Below are 21,338 nucleotides of genomic sequence, written 5' to 3'. Positions count from 1 at the left end.
ACAGATGTTATACTCCACTGTACCACGCCCAGGAAGAGGCCATGCCTCTGGTGGAGTGTGTTCTTACACTGATGGGGAACTAAAAGACTGTTGAAGTGTAAGCCAACTTAATGGCGTCCACTATCCAGTGGGACAATCTTTGCTTTGTGACCGGGTGTCCTTTGGTGTGGCCTCCGATGCACATGAAGAGCTGCTCTGACTGTCTGAACTGAGCAGAGCGCTCTATATGAATTCTTAAGGCTCGGACAGGGCAGAGTAAGATTAATTCTCGCTCGTCTCATCGAACCGAGAGCACCTTAGGCACGTAGCGATGTCTTGGTTTGAGGACAACTTTGCCCAAACTCAAGGTAAGATGCAAGTCACCCACTCACTTGACCGATGCTAGTGCTAGCAGGAGGGCGATCTTAAGTGAAAGTGGCTGTAGCTGGGCCGACTGCAGTGGCTCAAACGGAGGTCCTTTGAGGGGCCCTAAGGACTTTCGGCAAGTCCCATGATGGGATGGCAAGGGGACTACTTCCACGCCCAAAGTCTACGTGGCAGCCATAGCAGCATTCCACACTCCTGTGGCCGGCCAGTCTCTAGGCAGGAAGAACCTGGTTGTTTGTTTTCTGAAGAGGGTCAGAAGGCTGAAGGTAGTTTGATGGCTTCCCTAGCCTTGGTCCGGGTGGCTAGGGGTTGAATTAGGGTGTACTCACACTAGGCGATCTGAACTGTGCCCGAGCGTGTTTGACCCCCAAATCCCGGTTCGTTTGACAAGTGTGATCGCTCCGTTCCGTGCCCGGGCGCGGTTCGTTTAGCCGTCCCTGGCCCACTTGGAAGAGGTGGGCCAGAGCACGATTCGGTTGGCCTCGAGCGCGGTTCACATGCAGTGTGAGCGCTAACCGCGCCGGGGCACGGAACAGCTACTACTTTTGTGTGCACAACTGTCATCATTATGACGGCAAACATCTTTATTACTACTTTGATAGTACACTTATCAATTCATGTAATTAATTCAAGTGTATTTGGGTTTATAACGGGTCTGCTTCTCACCTTATTGATGAACAGGAAATGCAGGAAATAAACATCAGCTGTCTTCGTAATAATCCTCTGATACGTGCTATTGAAAATCGCTGCGTGGCATAAATTATAAAGAGCCTATGTATTAGGCAGTATATTAGCGAAAGTGCATTTCTTCCTGTTTTCTTCCATTCAAAAGTTGCATCGTATATAACGTAAGCGTGCTTCGGCCTGGAATGTTAAGTGCAAGTGTGAGTGCAGGCCAGCGGCGGAGTGGGGAGGGGGGACAATCGCACTCGGGCTCGGTGTGAGTACACCCTTAGATCGGGTGACAGGCCGCTGCTCTGAGGCAGGGGACTGACGCCCATATAAAGGGTAGACCACGCCCCTGAAGGGGGGGGGGGGGGGGTCTGCGAGTGAATTGAAGCGAGTAAACTCATTTGATTGTCCCAAAAATCCAGCTCAACACTCCAGGGATGGTCTGCGAGCGTCAGTGTTTGATGAACGCGGCTAGGCATGGGACCGGCAAGTGACACGCTCAGAGGCGGCAGATGAGAGAAATATGCTCTATGAGTCTCACCTGATAGTTGCAGGGAGGAGCGTCATTCTCAGCCGCTGGGTGTCAGCGGGAATTTACACAGAATAGCTCTGATAGTACTCACTGGATAGTCGCAGGGGAGACGCTAAATCAGCTTGCATGCAGAGCGCTGTCAGTCAGCTCGCTTGCGGGGCGCTGCTGAGTCAGCTTGATCTGCTGCGAGGCTCTTTGACGGCGAAAAAGCCTTTCTTCTGTCTTGGATTCCAGCGAAACAAACACAGCTCCGATCATGGCATCCTCCATCCACCGGTTTTAGCATTTGTAAATGCCATGCTTAAAGTCGCTGCTGTCTGCCACTTCAGAGTTCCTGTTCCCAGTGCGAATGTAACCAGGAACATGGCCCGAGGGAGAAATTAGTTCTCGGGGAACTATCCTAGTGGCTGAGTTCCTATAACTGAGTTCGGTGCGAAAGCCCCTTATGGGAACCTGCTGTTTACATTTGAAAAAAAATTAAATACATTTTATAAAATTACAAGATATAAAACAGGCAACATGACTGAATAATATCCTTTTTTTTTTTTTTTTTTTTGAGTATAGTTCAAATCTACCATCATTAGGTCTTTTAACCAAAATGACTTTATATTTTTCTGCTTCATGCATTCCTGGAAATCAAACCATGTGACCCTCGTGTTTAATCAATAGACAGTACAAAAATAAACAAGCAAGCAAGTAAGTTTTGAATCCGTTGTGTAATGGATCCAGCGCTACACAAAACAAGCACGTGACAGAGCGTGTGACAACATGCCCCGGTCTCCAGTCTCCTACACCGATAGAAACACTAGAGGGCGAAATCCTTATTGATTCAAATCTAATATCAAACTTTTCAGTTGAATTAATGGCTTAGACTGACATCATGATCTTTTTAACCAGTTTAGTGTGGATTTGTGTAAAAGCTATTCATGTAACGGGAACATTGAAGTATTAAATAAGAATAGGCCTACAGCATTTGTTATTCTTAGATTTATTGGTTATTTAGATTTGTATAATTTATGTACTTGTATAATAATGAATAGTAAATATATGTGTAATAACGAACGTGTGTAATTTTGTTGAAAGTAGAACCCCTCCTCGAAAGTTCTCGGTAACGCGCGCGTGAGGGTGGCGCGCGCCTCCTCTCCGTCAGACCCGTTACTCACGAGACGCAGAACAGACGGACGGAATATGAAGCGAAAAACACGAGAAAAACACGGCCCAGATTCTGCGACGGGTCACGAAACGGAACAATTTATAAGGATTTCACTCGTCAGATGCTGGATTTCACTCATGGCGTTCACAGGTGCGTCACTTTCTGAGAGTTTGGAGAAGTTTGCAGCAGCAGCAGGTTGTTTTCACTCTTCACTGTTTACAGTCCAGTAACTCCACCAGCTTTACTTTGATTCGGGATTCTTTGAGTTATTTAGTAACAGTAAAGCGGCTCTTAGCAGCTTTATCAGCACATTCACTTCATGTGACTCACGTTCATTTCAAGGTTTATTTGTTGTGCGTGAAAGTGAGCGAAATACAGATGAATATTACAGCTGCTTACATACACAGGCATTTATGATCATCTTCAGTAGCTGAAATAGTTAAAGCTGTTACAGCAGTTGTTTGATTACCATGGTAACGGTGTGAAACTGCTTACAAAGCACTTACACCTCTGTGTTTGTGTGGAGGTTTCTGAGATTAACTAGTGTAATGATGTGGGTTGATGTCTAACCTCTGTAATCAGGAGCTTTAACCCTCATCCTCACTGAACATTACTGCAGATCTGCTTGAGATTCAGTCAAATCTGTTACAGTTACAGATCAGTTCTGTTACTCCACACTGTTTACTGTAAGAGATGATATTCCCATCTCTCCTTACTCCTGTTTTACCATCACATATTAATTTAAGACTTCACAGCAGATGATAGACAGAAAGAAATGAAGAAAGAAATACAAAAACATTGTTCTTTCTATTTAATAATTCCACCAGAAATACAGGACACTATTATAATCTGCATTTTGTTACAGAACAAGTTTCAACAGCAGTTTAATTTGATGAATTACAGAGTTCAGAACTTTAAAAGCCTCTGAAATAAAATAAATAAATAAACCCCCTAACTCTAAAACACATGGTCTGCTCCCTTACTAGTGAACACTCCCTGCTGCTGTCTTCTGTCTGAGTCCCACAGGTCAAATTAAAGCAGCTGTTTCTGGGTGTGTGTTCGTTTATAAACCCACAATCTGAGAGAAGCTCTTCTGTTCACTGACGAGATTGATAGCAGATATTCAGAAGCTCAGAGAAAACACACAAGTGTGTGTGTGTGTGTGTGTGTGTGAGTGAGTGTGTGAGTGAGTGTGTGAGTGAGTGTGGGGGGGGGGGTGCAGCGTATGGAATGTGTTTATTCATAGTTTCATTATCTATTTTCAAATGTTCACCTTGTTCATGTGGAGTCAAATTTCCCTCAATATTTTGACATGAGATTGTCGTACTATAAAATCATACTGTAATTTTCAGTCCAAAAACAGCATTAATTGTTTCCAACCTGCAAAAGTCAGACTGTGGCGTCAGAATCTGCTTCATTTGAACACACATAATCGCTGTGATGAACTGATAAAGCGGCGAGGATAACATCAAGTCCCTCCCTACATTTATTCTCATTGAATATCCGGTTTCCCTCAGAAATATGTCACATAATGGAAGTTAAATATATTGTGAACGCTGTTTCACGTCGACTAACTGCTGGTGACTAACAGTGTGTGCTGAATCAGCTCTCAGTAATGATGATAATGACAGTGAGCAGCAGACAGAAACACACACTCCACGTCTCTCAGTTTCTATGGTTTATTTGTGATGTGAATGTGTGTGCTCATGTCTTCTTGTTCTTCATGTGTTTTTCTGGTCTTCAGCGGTGTCGCGGTGTGAGGCCGTGCAGGTCTCTGTTCGTGACGAGCGGCGCTTTGCGATGCTGTTCCAGTCGGTGGTTCTGCCGTGTCAGTACAGCAGCGTCTCCACGCAGACTCCGGTCATCCAGTGGTGGTACAAGTCCTACTGCCGCGATCGCACGCGCGACGCCTTCCGCTTCCCCGACGCGCTGGCCGTCCACGGCTCTGAGCTCGGCTCTTCCGTTCACCTGGACTGCGGGGACAGCGGCCGGACGGTGCGCATCGTGGCGTCTGGACAGGGATCGTCCATCACCCTCGCCGAGCACTACAAGGGCCGAGACATCTCCATCATCAACAGTGAGTCGTTGAGTCTTCTGCTCACGAGACCAGACTGTCGAGCTCCATGAAACATGATGGTATCTCAACAGATCCTGAAGTCAAACAATGATTTGTGTGACTTTAAAGTCAGAATTATGATATAAGTTGAAATTATGACATAAAAAGTAGAAAAAATCTCATAATTTTGACTTCTTAAAGGGATAGTTCACCCAAAAATGAAAATTATTCCATGATTTACTCACCTTCAGGCCATCCTAGGTGTATATGACTATCTTCTTTCAGACGAACACAATCAAAGATATATTTTAAAAAATTCTGGCTCTCCAAAGATTTATGATGGCAGTGAATAAAGGGCGAGATTTTGAAGTCCAAAAAAGTGCATCCATCCATCATAAATATAATCCATAACTCCAGGGGTTAATAAAGACTAGAGGTGAAACGGTTCTCGGTAAAAAATCAAACCGTACCGTTCTGCATACTCGGTTCGGCACGCACTTGCACCGCGGTTCATCTCATATCTGACGACGCATATATGCATCTATAATATGGTTTGTCGAAAATAAATAAAACAGACAAACAGAGTTAGGCTAATGTATGTTTCTGTCGATGGATACGCATTCTGGCTTCCCCTAAACTTTGTTCAATGCGAGTGTCGTATGCTTTATATGAGCAGTCATTTACACCGTCATCACCCGGGTGTTGATAGCGCACGAGCACGTCCAGACCTGAACAGCGCACGTTGCTATCTGCGTTTAAACTGAACTCATTAAGCCTTGCCAATTTAAACATTCGAGTGCAAGGCGCGAAAGAGAACTTAGGCGCGCTGTGAGAAGATTTGTGCACTCATCGGAAGCGTGTGTACAGCGCGCAAATATTGAGGTCTCTTTCAAGTCTTGTGCTTGAACAGACAAATTCACACAAAATTATGTCAACTTGCCCATCTTGGCGAGTATCCTAGCAAGCATGGTCGGTTATGTCTTAAGTGAACTTATACACTCGATAGAGAACGCATGTGTTCAGTATCAGTGTACTGATCCGTGTATTATGCCTTAAAGAGACAGCAGCCCTTGCATTCCTGCTGTCTGAATGTGTTTTTAATGTTAATCAAACAACAAAAGACAAGCAAATCACTCATTGCTCATGACTGAATAGTAACTTAATAGTTAATAATGATTGATCTTTATTTAATTTATACAGTGAAGATTACATGCAATGTTGTTTTACATTTTATTAGCTACTTTATTCAATTTTTGTACCTGAAAACTGGATACATGAAAAACCCGAAAAGTTTTATTTATTTGTATCTTTGATTTACTGTATTTATTTGTGCTGTTTGATTATTTGTTCTTATTTTCTTTATTTTTATTTGACAGTAGTACTTTTTTCCCTGAACATAGCACATACCGAACCGTACCGAAACCGTGAGCCTAAAACCGTGATACAAACCGAACCGTGAGTAATCTGAACCGTTGCACCCCTAATAAAGACCTTCTGAAGTGAAGCCATGGGTTTTTGTAAGACAAATATCCATATTTAAAACTTTATTAACTATAATAACTAGCTTCCGGCAGACGGCCACACGCATCGATTTGTGGTGGAAGAGTGACCTCTGACCTGACGCGTGACGTAATGACGAATGCAGAAGCGCAGAGGATAGAGCAAAACAAAACACCGGTCACAAATTAGAAGTCTAAAATGATAATTTATAAAGAGAAGTGTTGGAGGATTTGGGTGTAAGAGAAGAGGAGCTTGAGTTTGTTTGAACCGTGAGAGGCGTCTAAGCTTACGATACTCCTACATCTGCGTCATACACCGCGTCACGGGTCACTCTTGTGCTGCAAGTCGACTTGTGCTGAATGTGTACTGTCATCCGCCGTAAGCTAGTTATTTATTAAGTTTTAAATGTGGATATTTTTCTTACAAAAACCCATCGCTTCACTTCAGAAGGGCTTTATTAACCCACTGGAGTCTTTATTAACCCCCATTCACTCCCATTATAAAGCTTGGAAGAGCCAGGATATTTTTAAATATATCTCTGATTGTGTTCGTCTGAAAGAAGATAGTCATATACACTTAAGATGGCTTGAAGGTGAGTAAATCATGGGGTAATTTTCATTTTTGGGTGAACTATCCCTTTAAGGCCCGTTCTATAGTGGTAACGATATCAGCTCACGATATCGCTCTGTTTATCTGTCGTCTGTCTCTTTAAATGCTCAGGCTCTTTAAAGCAGGATGGATTCTGATTGGCTGTCAGTGTTTTTATCATTCATCAAGTGAAAAAAATCATTCTGAAAGTGATCCCAATGATGTCTATCTGTACCATTATCGTTATGAATGATTGAATGATATGAGGATGATTTTTAGACCTATATCTTTATCATTACAGTTATCGTCCTAGTATGTCGTAATTTCAACTATTTATGTCATAATTTCAATGGACGTTGCTTTTTTGGCATTTTTGTTGCACACTTTAATTGTATGATAAAGAGCAAAACTAAACATCTCCATTAGTGTTCCACTGAAGAGAGTAAATGATGACAGAATGATGATTTCTGGTTGAATTGAGCTTGTAGATGTCTGTAAGTTTGAAAAGCTCATCGAATGAAGAATATTGATTTTTTTTTTTAACCTCTAATGGTTTATTTCAGTTGAGAGTGAACTTGAGTCGAAGGTCAGGTGTGAAGTGTAAGATGAGTTTTGAGATCTGCTGTGAGTTGCTCAGAGTCAGATCCTGCTGCTGTCAGTGGACTGAAGCGTTCAGAGACGCTTTAGAGTTTGAATAGAAGCGCGAGACAGGCGCTCACGATTGATAACATGGCAACACATTTACCCAGCATTCATTCAGAGCTGAAATACTGCTACACATTTACTGTGTGAAACAGGAGGGATTTTTGTGCTTCTCCCAGGAGTCTCTCTCTCTCTCTCACACACACACACACACACACACACACACACACACACTCATTGATTTACAGTCAAACTTGGACAGTTTGACTTTGGGCCTGAGGCATCATGGGAACGGCAGGCTCCCCCCCTCCCCCAGCTAACAGGGAACGTTCTGGCAAGGTTCTCTCAAAGTTATGAAGTTACGTTCTTCCAGTAACATTAATAGGATGTTTGTTCAAACTTATCTGGTCTTTAATAATGTTCTCAAAACGTTAGCAATAAAACATTATACATCGTTCATGGAACATTTTTTCTGAAACATTTTTTAAATGTTAATACTTGTTTCAGAACGTTCAAAAGTAACATTTTCATAATGTTTGAAGAATGATAAAATGGAATGTTCCCTTAACATTCAAAAAATAAGGTCAGAAACGTCAGTTCTGTTCTTCATAAACACCAGTGATGATGCAGAAATAGAGTCATCAGTGTCCTGCAGTGTGTCCGGGTCCTTACTAGTGACCGGTTCATGTACATCCAGCAGATTGAGACGCACCCAATGTCTCCCTCCTCACAGGAAGTGCTGCTCATTGTACCGACGGTTTCCTCTTCCTGAAATTAGTCTGTTTACTCACTCCAGCGGCTGCAGGAATGACCGAATCCCTCCCACATCTGACACTACATCTCCTCAGAATGTGCATTTGATCCAACAAGAGTCATTATCAGTGTCATTTTCTGACTGGACTGTAAAGAGTGATTTTAGTTTATTGTGAATATCATGTGAAGAGACCGTCAGCTTTACATGCTCATGGTGTCATGATGATTTATTGGAGATAATTCTACACAGTCAAGATCAGTATTCAGTTACACTCGTCTCGTGTGAACATGTGATGTTTGAGTCATTATTAAAGGGTTAGTTCACCCAAAAATGAAAATTCTCTCATCAGTTTCTCTCCCTCGTGTCGTTCCAAACCCATAAGACCTTCATTCATCTTCGGAACAAAAAATGAAGAAATTTTTAATTAAATCTAAGAGATTTCTGTTTCTCCATTGAAAGTCTGTTCACCCAAAACTCGGACACTTCAAAACATTCATGAAGAGATTCACATATAAACACTGATCAGTGAATGTACGCAGAGCATCAGTCAAAGTCTTATGGGTTTAGAATGACGTTAGAGTGAGAAAATGATGACAGAATTTTCTTTATTTTTGTGAACTATCCCTTTATTTCTGGATTGACCAATCAGCATCCAGGACCACAAATATCCATTTAATAACTGTCATTGGAAAGCACATACACAGTTTGAAGCGTTACTCTGTTTGTCTGTCTCTCCGTCTCTCAGAGGCTGACCTGCGCATCGGTGAGCTGCAGTGGGGCGACAGCGGCGTTTACTACTGTAAAGTGGTGATCTCTGATGATCTGGAGGGTCAGAATGAAGCACACGTGGAGCTGCTTGTGTTGGGTGAGCGCTCACAGGAAACAAACACACTCACAACAGGAAATGAGTCGCCTGACCTTCTCCCTGAACCAGTCAAGCTCAGACCTGTGGAAGCTTGTTTCCCCACGGAAGTCACAATTGTGAGATAAAAAGTCACAATTATCTTTTTATTTTTGTATTGTGTGGCAGAAACAAGCTTTTCAAACCTGCCCTGCAGCCGATTGTAAAGGTTTAATGGTGACGGACTGATTGCCGACACGACACTGAGACTAACACTAACCCTGATCTGAACCTGTAGTGTTGAGGCACATCTGAAGTTTCTCTCCTCTGACAGTGATTGAGCCGACTGACGGAATCGTTTGTGCTGGTCTGAGAACAGAATCATGATCAGATTCACGCTCAGGGTTTGACAGTTTCAGTTTCATCACCCGCTGACGGTCAGACGTACAGTCTGTGATGTATAATTGTTGTATTCATGTTTTCTGCGGTTAGAGGTCAGAAGTTCAGTAAGAGTCAATATTTCAGTGTTGATCATAAAATGCTCCTTTGATATAATGCTGGCTTTGAAAGTCTCTCAGCTTTATTCTGCCGAGTGTGAAATACGGGATCACCATGAAAAGCTCTGAAGAGCTGACTGATTTATGAGTCATGACCCGTACATTCACTGCTCTGTGTGCCTCATTCTCTGGTTTTTAGATCGCAGAGATCAGCTTGGACGCTTCAGCTCATGTTAGTCACACGTTTAGTGTCTTGAATGAAGAAATGAAGTCAGTGTTTTGTTGTTTGTATGCAGAACATGTTGTTCATCCACCTCATATTATAAATGATTATACACATTAAACAAATTAATGAATTAAATCCTAGATTTAAGATTCCAATAATATAAAAATACATTTGTAGTTATTGTTAGATTTATATTGTTCATAAATAAATACAATATCTATTTTTTTGACCACTCTTCTCTTACGGCAATGCAGTGTTTGATTGGCTGTCGCAGAACACTAATTGGTGATATAATGTACAGAATGATCACTACGTCTGACCACACAAAGAGCAGAATCATGTGCTGCCATGGCGACGGTGAGGCGTTCAGCGTCCAGCTGTGCAGCGTGACGTAGAGACTCTTTGTGCAGATATGAATAGAGACAGAGACGTACAGAGAGCTGGAGTGATTTACCCTTCATCTCAAGGACAGAAGTTCGTTTGCAGCCAGAATCTCCACAGTGTTTCTGACAGAATGAAGCTGAGCTGCCTTGAAATCCTTCAGGAGCAAACTGGACTAAATTTAGATACATCAATCAAGAAAAGCAGCAGTGAAAGATGAACGATTTCATTACAGTAATTAAAAAAAAAATCTCATTCTCATAACAGAGCATCAATTAAATGAAGTACAATAATGATACTTCATCAGTACTTGAGCAGGTAAATAAGAATATCTTCTTTTTAAAGTATATCTTCTTTGATAGCCTAAAGCTAATTATGAAAATACTCTCGACATCTGACAACAATCTCTTCAACCAGATATCAGACTGTGACATCCTGCATGAGAATAATCATTCTGTCATCTTTCACACTCACGTCATTCAAACCGGTTTGACTTTCTTTCTTCTGTGGAACACGAAAAAAGATATTTTGAAAAAAGTCTCTCTGTGTGTCTCAGTTCGCACACTTCTGCACTATTCTGTGACGTTGTGTAGTAAATAGTGTGATTAGTGTGTTCACACTGAAAATTCCAGATAGAAAAAACCTGCATGATGCACTTAATTAACCCAGAAAACGAAGTGTGGAATGTCGGACACTTCGTGCACTCGACCGCGGAGGGGGCGGAGCTAACAATGACAAAATAACCTTATAAAACTCATACACTACACGCTTGAGTACATAGTGTATAAATGTGTCATTTGGGACACACCTTCTGTTTCTCTTTTGTTTTTTACATACAATGAAAGTCAGCGGGGTCCAAAGCTGCAGCGGGTTCAGCAGTGACACGGATCCCGGACAGACAGAATTCCTAACGGAATGCGGTTTAAGCCTCAAGCAGCACAGGAGGTCTTTCCTGTTTCCTGTGAGCGATCAGAGCTCCTGTCTTTAGATTACAGTAGAGCTTCGTTAAATGATGGGACAAGAGCAAGCTGAAAAATGAGCTAAAGTAAAATAACAAAGTGTGAAATCTTTTTTGAGAAATCAGTTATAGCTGAAGGAAAGAATTTATATATAGTTAAATAATATATAAAGAATAGTTTGAAGAAAATGAAGTGACATGTTTCGAGGTGGAACAAAGTGAAAGCAAAACTTCCATTGGGAACATTTTTTGTGTCTCAAATGCCTCTTTGTCTGCTGATAAATGAGCGTGATGTCGTTCAGTGTCAGCGAGGATCAAACACGAGGAAGTCGAAGGCTTTGATGTTTCTTCAGACTCTCTTCAGGCTGTAGTTCATACAAACACCTCCTCACTGAGAAACTCCCAACACTGAGGAGATTAGAAACAGTAGTACAGTAAGTTCAAGTCTAAAAGACCTGATTCAGACATCTGAACGAGCATCTGGAAGGATTCAGTGTGTTTACGTGTTGCTTTTGTTTGTGTGAAAGCAGTGATCAGTTGTCTGGTTATTAGCACTGGAATCGTGTGTGTTGTTGCTGCTTTACTGAATCAGACAAACTGCTGAAAAACCCCCACAGACGCTCACTGAAGAACCCGAGACTAGAAGAGACTGAGAGTTCAGGACGAATCTTTCAATCATTCGTGTTTCTGCTCACACACATTTCACCTGATCTTCTCTCTGTTTGCATGAAACTCTGTTTGCACATGATTCCTCTTTCTCAGCTCTCACGCTCTGCTTCACCTCCATCTCTCTCTCTCTTCTTCTCTCTCGTCTGTCTCTCCAGGTCAGACAGGTTTGACCGATGATCTTCTGCCTGGCTTAAATGTGGAGATCGTTCCAGGTACGAGCTCCTAAACGCACACTTGTCTGCTTCCTGTCTGAGCCGCCTCACTTCCTGTTTCTAATTCTTTAATTCCCCTGTGATGTCATTTCCTGATAATCAACTGTAAAACATTACACTAACAAACCTGCTGTTGGATCACTGTACTGCTGTAACAGATCATGTGATAACATCTGAATAATTCAGATCACTGATGATCACCCGGACTGTGTGACGTTTCATCGTACGGGTCGAATCAGCTGGAAACGGATCCTAAACGCAACGGAGGCTCGTTTCCCTGCTGAACCAATATCAGACCTCATCTGTGACGTTCAGGCGTGTGTTTGCTGTAAGACGGTGTGATACTGTGTTCGACTCCGATCGTCGGTTCAGAGATAACGAGAGAGATTAGTAATGAAGGATTGACTGTTTGATGAAGAGCGTTCTTTACTGATCATCTGTCATCATCAATAATCAGGCCAATGAATTAATCACAAGGATGGCAATACCAGAAATCTTTGACCTTGTGAGGACATTTTTTGGTCCCCATGAGGAAAACAGCTTATAAATCAAACTAAGTGATGTTTTTTAAAAATGTATAAATGCAGAAAGGTTTATGTGTTGGTAGGTTTAGGGATAGGGTTAGTGTAAGGGAAGAGAATATACAGTTTGAACAGAATAAAAACCATTATGTCTATGGAGAGTCCCCATAAAACATGGAACCGAACTGGAAAAATCACAGATACTCCTTATGAATGAGATTTGACATATCTTGATATATTTGATTGGATTATCTTGTGTCCTCTTTTGGCAGTAATAGTACTTCTAGTAGTTCAACCGTAACCTTTTCAAAGTACACCGTTTCCTGAGAATGTGTGTGTTCAGATACACAGATTGTGTGTTTGTGAGTTTGTTCACTTCCGCAGTCTGTATCTGATCTTCTCGTCACTCACTAACACTGAACAAACTTCACTGAGGTCCATTAGTAAGATTTAACATGTTAGTGGGTTTAACTGCTTGATAAAGTGCTGTTGTGGCTTTAAATGAAGATTTAATTAATTTGGTGGACTTTTATTTTGAAATCTGTTACTGCATTTCACATATTTGAAATTCTTTTTTTGACGAAATCATGATGAATGAGTTCCACATGAAAACCAGACACATTTGGGCTGGAATTGTGTTTGTGACATTCCCTCATGGAGTGATTTATTTGGAGTGACTGTGGAACACATTCCTCGTTGAGATGCATGAATTTCCTGTAATAGATCGGAATGAAAGTTGTAATTTAAAGTGTTTTAATGTAGTGCTTAATATCATACGTGTTTTCTAACCGCATCCATCCATCCATCCATCCATTTACTAAACCCCTTGTCCTATATAATATAGCGGGGGATGTTCCGGCTTTAAAGGTGACCTATTATGCCCCTTTTTACAAGATGTACAGTAATATAACTCTCTGGTGTCCCCAGAATGTGTCTGAAGGTTTAGCTCAAAATACCACAGATCATTAATTATACTTTTATTTTATTTTTGAGTGGAAGGAAAAACATGCTGTTTTAGTGCATGTATCTTTAAATGCAAATGAGCTGCACTCCCCGCCCCACTTTCCAGAAGAATGTAAACAGCAGGATAAGAAGTCGTGGGCGGGGCCTATACAATGTGACGTCACATTTCATAGAAACTGCAAACGGCTTATTCTGAGACGCTGCTTATGATTTATGAGGATTAAAAAAAGGAGTGGGTGGATTTTTATCATTATAGGGTGGTTGTGTTCACACACTGCCGACACACATTTATGTTCGAACACTGTGTAAAAGTGAATTTTGCATAATAGATCCCCTTTAAAAATGTACATTTGTGATGTTTTTAATATTCCATGATTAGAACTGAAGTTAAATTCAGCTGTTGTGAGCGTACACACTAGACTTTACACTGCCTCGGGCAGCGGTTTTGGAAATCCACTGTATTCCTGCTGATTTTCCAGCTGACCGCCAGAACGCATCGTACGCATTCTGTCAAACGAGTGTTTCAGAGCGTCGCTGCATGTGTGTCCCGCTCACTGATGAACACAGCGCTGATGGTGATGATGGTGCTGACCGTGCCCGTGTTCTCTCTGCTAGAGTGGGTGTTTGTGGGCGCTGTGGTCGTGGGCAGTGCTCTGGCCATTCTGCTGGTGGGTGTTTGCTGGTGTCAGTGTTGCCCTCATTCATGCTGCTGTTACGTGAGATGCTGCTGCTGCCCAGAGACCTGCTGCTGCCCTCGACACCGTGAGTACTGCAAACACACCTGTCCACATGAGTGTCTGAATGTATGATGAAGCCCAAAATAAGGCCAGAAACACACTACACAAGCATCCAAACACATATTTTGCACGTTCTTGCATTACTATGATTTGACAGAAACCTGAGAGGCTCACTGCAGAGGCAGTGGGTGGAGCTTGACATCCAGCCACACCCTATCCCTAAACCTAATCGGGACAAGCTCCACCCATTACATCCTTCCAGAGAGGGGGAGCTGGACATCATTTGGCTCTATAGTGAGCACCACTTGACAAACCTCATACTGCAGTGCTCAGTGATACTGTAACACACACCGATCAGCATAACATTATGACCGCTGACAGGTGAAGTGAATAACACTGATCATCTCTTCATCACGGCTATAGTGGATATAATAGGCAACAAGTGAACATTTTGTCCTCAAAGTTGATGTATTAGAAGCAGGAAAAATGGGCAAGAGTAAGCTGCAGACCATGTACACCCTTTCATGGAAACGATATTCCCTGGTGGCTGTGGCCTCTTTCAGCAGGATAATGCGCTCTGACACAAAGCAAAAATGGTTCAGGAATGGTTTGAGGAGCACAACAACGAGTTTGAGGTGTTGACTTTGCCTCCAAATCCCCAGATCTCAGTCCAATCGAGCATCTGTGGGATGTGCTGAACAAACAAGTCCGATCCATGGAGGCTCCACCTCGCAACTTACAGGACTTAAAGGATCTGCTGCTAACATCTTGGTCCAGATACCACAGCACACCTTCAGGGGTCTAGTGGAGTCCATGCCTCGACGGGTCAGGGCTGATTTGGCAGCAAAAGGGGGACCAACACAATATTAGGAAGGTGGTCATAATGTTATGCCTGATCGGTGTAGACTGTAAACATGTCAGCACTTTAACTAGCTTGAACCTTTTCAGCTAAATTCTCTTTAATCTGTTGCTCCTCCTTTACAGTAGATTACTTGAAAGAGAAAACAGACCACAGATGATGAGTTTACAATATAGAATATTTTGCATACTAGTATTGCATATGAACTGGGTTCTGACGTCTGACTCTTTCAAATAGTCTGGTTATCGTGCCACATGACTTTTGTCTCGCTCTCAAATAGTGTATGAAGCAGGAAAGGGGATCAAGACAGCAGTTCCCACACCAGTGCCCATGTTCCCTCCATACTACATACCTGGGATGCCCACCATGATGCCCATCGCCCCGCCCTCCCTCATTGACCCAAACCTGTCCACTGCACCATCACTGCAGCACAACGGCTCGGCAGGTGAGTGCACTGGAGTCAGTGTTCACTGGTGAACTGAGCTGCTGGTAAAAGTCTGTTTGTGACTGTGTTAGACGCTCCAAAACCACAACATGATTTACTGGCACTTTATTAAATAGTTCTGACCACCGCGGTATTTCAGAGCTTTACCACAGAAGAGTGCAGAATGTGGGGCGTTTTAATAACTCAAAATGGACTGAACACACTTCTGACATTCAAACATTTAAAGTGAAGGTGATACAGCTGAACTTCACATTGTGACTGCAATAATAGAGATTGAACTTGAGAACAAATGCACCACAGTGTGTTATATTAAATACATACAAGCCAAATAAAGTTATAAATGTTCATGTAATTCAACTGATCACAATGATAGAGTGAGCAAATATAAAGCGCTTCTTACTCTCACTCTTTCAAATGCGTTCTGACGGTTCTTAGAGCTCAGATCGAGTCATGCTCAAGCCTCTATTATGGGCAGCGAGCCAAATATGTTTAATTTCACCTATATTCAAGGATTATATTAACATGTGATTATATTAACATGAACCTCCAAAGTAATATTATGATTTAACATTCAATATTAGTCCACATATTCTCCCACAAGCAGGTTTTTAGAATGGGCCACTAAAAAACTATAGTATAAAATATAATTGTGGTTTATATGTTGGTTGAAAAAAATAGGTTTTCATCAGAATACAGGACTGTTTTAACATAGTCTGTTTCCCGAATTACCAAAAACAATATTCTTACAACACACACACATGATGTATCTTCTGTAGTGCAGAGTGGTTTCCATCTGCAGTCGGTGTCAGATCAGAGCTCTCTGAAGGTGCTGCAGTACGTGGAGAAGCAGCTCGCTCAGTTCAACCCGTCTCAGACGCTTAGCAGCAGCCGAGACAGTAAGACACAAACTCCATTCCAGATGCCATTTGACCTCTGCACGCGATCTACTGCATGATCCACTGCACGATCTACAGCGCATTACACTCCACACACCCACTCCCTCTTCTCTATTTTCCTGCGTGAAGATCTGCATGCTTGTCTCTGAATTCCTCGTGGTCTTTAAGCCCTTCATTTTTCACTTTTTTCCCACATTCTTCAGGCTTTTCATATAGTACTGTAAATTCTGCTTTGTGTTCCTTGAATAAATGAGGATAAGACTTGCAAAAACAACAGCGGAGAAATGAATGTCAAATATTATAATGTCAAATAATTGTGGTAAGAATAAAAAGAGGTTGTCCCTCAGAGACGCCTTTGCTGATTTCTGCTTGTTTGCAGCCTGCAGTATGTCCGAGCTGAGTTCATTACATGATGCAGAAACGGACTTCCGTCAGACCTATCGACAAGTACAAAAAAAAGCTCTACCAGCCATCCCTGATCTCGACGACCCCACTGACCTCCGGACCACAGATTTATCTCCCGTTCACGAGGGAAAGATTTACACGACAGCCACAGCAAAGAAATCATGTGGCAGACGACAACCCCAGGTAATAGAAAGATAAGATGTAGTTGATACATCTCATCACTTGACTGAATACACACTGATTGGTTTAATAGTATTGATGGTTTAATTCATCAGATTTGACATCGGTTCATGACTTTCCTCTCCAGGTGGAACCCTCGTTCAGAGCACCTGCAGAGGAAGGCTTTCCTGGAACGCGGACGGACCGGATCTTTGGATGAGCTGGAGGAGTTTGCGATGACATATATGCAGCGAGGACGTCACGGTGACCTGGGAAACAGGGAGGACGACTACAGAGCTCACGAACGGGAGCGCGAGAGGGAAAGAGAGCGAGAACGGGATCGCTATCCATTTTATTGTTCCAAACGTTACTCTCCAAAGGCCAGTCCGGTGAGACGCCCACCCAGCCCTCCGCCCCTACCTGGAAAAAGGCGGGACACGTGGGACAATGATCAACCCCAACGGGATCCACGAGAGCGGGATCAGAGAGATTCCAGTGGTACGGGGAGCAGAAGAGACTACGATGATGCCCTTCTCAACAATTTATTGGAACGTAAAGCTAAAGCTGGGAAGAGCGGTTCTTCAAAATTGGGCCGGACCGAAGAGGACTCGGACACGCCTTCCAGAAACAGCTCCAAAAAGACGAGTGAGCGTTTCCACAGCAGGTCTCCAAGCAACCAGTCACCTCGCCAGCGGACGGCGGAGGATAATGAATCCTTGCCACCCTACACAGAGAAGGAACTGGAGCGTTCCCGTGGAGCAGAGTCCGGACAACAACCTTTCTGCTACACGCGCTCCGGTCACGGCTCTACGCCGAGTGGGCAGGAGGAGCAGAACCGCCCTCGTAAAGTGGTGAGTTATCTGTAGGACTCTTTGTGAGTTTGTTGTTCCATTGAGAGGGGAATGACACCCTCACAGCACTGCGGGTCTGCGTTTGTCTCGCATGTAAATGGATGTGTTGGTGCAGTGAAAGAAAAGCAGCAAGGTTACACAGAATGAAGCCACTTCAGTCAAAAGGCTTTTGAAAAGGTCTTCAGCGATTTGAAGTATGTAGTCCTGAAACACTCCAACACAATTGGTAACATTATTGGAAAAATTCTTATTTCAAAAAGAGACCTCAAGAATAAAAGATCCTTAAAAACAGTCATTAAAAGAGAATTCAGAACATTATAAATCCAGTTTCACCAGAGAAGCACTCTATAAGATTTCCTCTTGCAGTCATCATCCTTACCATTTATTTCATTCATATCTCTTGTAGACATTTTTTGATGAACAAAGTGCGCAGTTTGATTCCGACCTAGGTCTTTCGATCACGGTTCGATTTGTACCTCGATTTGACCACAGAAAATAACCTGTACACAGGTAACAAGAAAAAAATCAAACACATCTCTGCCTGCTTGCTGCTTAATTCCTCCCCAAAATGTGTTTGGATCACAGCTAAAACAGTGTATAAAATCTAATACTACTAACGACAGAAACGGTCCCTCAAAGCACTAAGAAATGTTGAAAAAGAAATATTTAAAGGTCAGGCATTGATAAAATGTGTGTAGCAAAAATAAAGACAAACATCATGAAAGACAGTAAACGTAGTGTTTGCTGCACTGCGGGTGAGTGTGAGTTCAGAGATCGATCACTGCAGAAAATCTTCCCACTCGTCCTTCAGTTTGTAGAAACACCGTTACGCCTCGTCTCGCCCGCAGGCGTCCGCTGTAAGATGGTTTCTCGGCCATGTTTTCTTTTGTTGCTTTTACAAACACAATCATTTGACCTTCTCGTCATCATTAAATGAGATGGGCTCACCAGAGACACCCGCAGAAGCTCCATTTGTGTTCATAAATACAGATGGAAATCTTATTGAGTGCAACTTGGAGAATCATGTAGCTTTTCAAGTTATATTTTGTATTTCTTTTTCTGTGTAATGTAACACGTCTAGTCCTAATAATTCCAGAATAATCACTGACAGAGCTTCACCTGCCGACTCTCTGCCGCTCTCACTGCTTGACCACACTAACCTTCTCTAACTGACCGGCTCTCGCTCGTTCTGCTCACTCTTCTGTCCTCTCTTTGAACAGAGCACTCTTCTGAGCAGAGACTCGCTTATAGTTTGATGTCCTCACACACACACACACACGAGGACGTCGCCACGCTTGCAAACACACTCCAGCTTCACCGATCCTGCGGAGCCCCAGCGCTGCGGAACGAAGGTTTGTGGGTCTGAAATATGTTTTACAATAACTTTCCCTAAAATGGGTCAGCGTTGACTGAGTGAGCATGGAGAAAATATCCAGTATTCATTCATGAGGTACACAGAGACTCTTCCTGACAGATTTGTGTTTGATGAAAACATTTTCCACACAGTGGAATGACGACGTTTACACATTGCTGGACTTCATATATGAGGTTTATTTCACATGTATATAATCTCAAAGTGCTCCGTATGAATGGAGCTGATATTTTGCTAAATTGTTACATTCTGATGAAATGTATCGATAAACACATTCGTAACTGCTGTGCCAGATAACTAATGATGTGCTGTTTTTGCACAAGATATTAATATCATTGGAGATCTTGTTATTCTCACAGTTTTATCAGTATTATACGATTTTCAAATTAACAAATGATAATATTGTGTATTTTTGGGAGGGACACTGGTTTTCATGGAAAGCTGAGCAAAACCGTTTAAAGAGATTACAGGAAGTCATTTGGTTTCAGCAGTTCCGCAGAATTATCAGCCAAACTCATCATGTTAGATAAACAAGACAGTATTTTCATTTACTGACTGCTAGATTTCACTGAAGCACGTCTGGATGATATATGCTGATTTCTGAACCGTACACTAGTGTAGCACATCTTTCTACAGCAGATACAGTGAGAGTAGTGTGCGGTTAGTTCAGGATCCCCTCAGACGTCACAGTATCATGTGAAACACTTCAGTACCAGCACTGAAAACCAGCCTGACGGTCGAGGGTCAGTCGGTGTCAGCAGCTGCGGTGTGACGCGTGACGTCACTGGATGATGATCTCATCAGACGCTTCTGAATGACGTGTGTGTTTCTCTCAGACTGACGTCACTGTGTTTACTCTGGTGTTTTTTGCCTTCAAATAGTTGTTTGTTACTCAAGTTAGTTGTATCAAACACAACACTATTTTATCCCAATACTTGAGAAAATAGTTCACTTAATTACAATTGTGCCTTTGAGGACTGAAAATCATTTGTATGCAACTTTGTTTACATTTTGTATGTTTTCACATTTGCTGCCTTATGAAATATGTATATTAGCTGTATGCAGACTCAAATTATGTTAATAACTACATCAAATGAATTTCAGTAAAAACTTGACAAACACTTCTAAAAGACTCATTTTGTTCTTTTCCTGTAGCGTCACATTATTGCTGCAGCTTTATGACTCTATGTAGTGTGTGTCGGTGTAAGTCAGTATTTGTAAGTGTGAGTCATGAGCTCTTTGTTTATTGTTTAGACAATACTGACACACTCAAACACATCAGTTACACACACACACACACCTCAAACACACACTCAAACACATCAGTTACACACACACACACACTCAAACACACACTCAAACACACACACACAGTCTAAATGAGGACATACTGTGGACTTCTGTTATTTTTATATAAAGCTAATTATGACTACAGACTTCAGGCCAGTTCACACTGACCAACATGGACAATCACCAGATTACAGTACGTCACTTCTCAGACATTCCCCGACCCGACAATATAGGACTAAATGTGTTCAGTCGGAAAAAGCAAGCACATACCAACGGCAACAGACGTTTCGTTGGGTTTTTTGGATCAGTGCGTTTCTCTCTCAGTGTCTGTTGCCGTTGGTCGGCGTCTGTCGGCTGAGTCATTTTCACACATGAGGACGTCCCCAAGTGGCTTCAAAGTGGGCTTTTTCGTGAGAGGGTTTCTGCAGGAACACGAGCGAGGAGCACGGCTGGACGACTCGCTCTCGGTCAGGGTCACACTGAGCTCATGTCTCAGATTAAACTGAAAAATAGACATGACATTAAGATAGTCTGTGCTTCTATCCCTCACAGACTCATTTTTATTTTGTTATATTAAGTGTCACACCTGCTCTGATAGTACGTAAGATTACTGACAGGCTGAAGGTTATTTTTTTGCTGTATGTCTGTCGACTGACACTATTTAATGAGGGGGAAACAGCCACTAACACTGCTCCACAGACATTAGGGTCCGTTCCACTCATCTGAGGGTCAAAGGTCACTGCCTTGACCTCCAGCTCCCCCTCTCTGGATGTCATGGGTGGAGCTTTAAGGT

General features: G+C 42.4%; 1 protein-coding gene across 1 annotated transcript; it reads left to right on the top strand.

Annotated features, from left to right (window-relative positions):
• Positions 1–2,654: 2,654 nt before the first annotated feature.
• On the top strand, positions 2,655–20,385 carry LOC127516070 (immunoglobulin-like domain-containing receptor 2). The gene is given in 11 exon segments (XM_051900370.1): positions 2,655–2,873; positions 4,468–4,800; positions 9,009–9,128; positions 11,991–12,047; positions 14,147–14,293; positions 15,408–15,572; positions 16,349–16,468; positions 16,848–17,002; positions 17,004–17,056; positions 17,181–17,883; positions 19,104–20,385. Coding segments are annotated over 11 exon segments (2,004 nt in total). The 5' UTR covers positions 2,655–2,758; the 3' UTR covers positions 19,140–20,385.
• The last annotated feature ends 953 nt before the right edge of the window (positions 20,386–21,338 follow it).

This window comes from Ctenopharyngodon idella, chromosome 1, assembly GCF_019924925.1.
Source record: "Ctenopharyngodon idella isolate HZGC_01 chromosome 1, HZGC01, whole genome shotgun sequence".
Taxonomy (NCBI): Eukaryota; Metazoa; Chordata; class Actinopteri; order Cypriniformes; family Xenocyprididae; genus Ctenopharyngodon; species Ctenopharyngodon idella.
The sequence above is the reverse complement of the archived record's forward strand: the minus strand, read 5'-3'. Positions and strand labels throughout refer to the sequence as shown.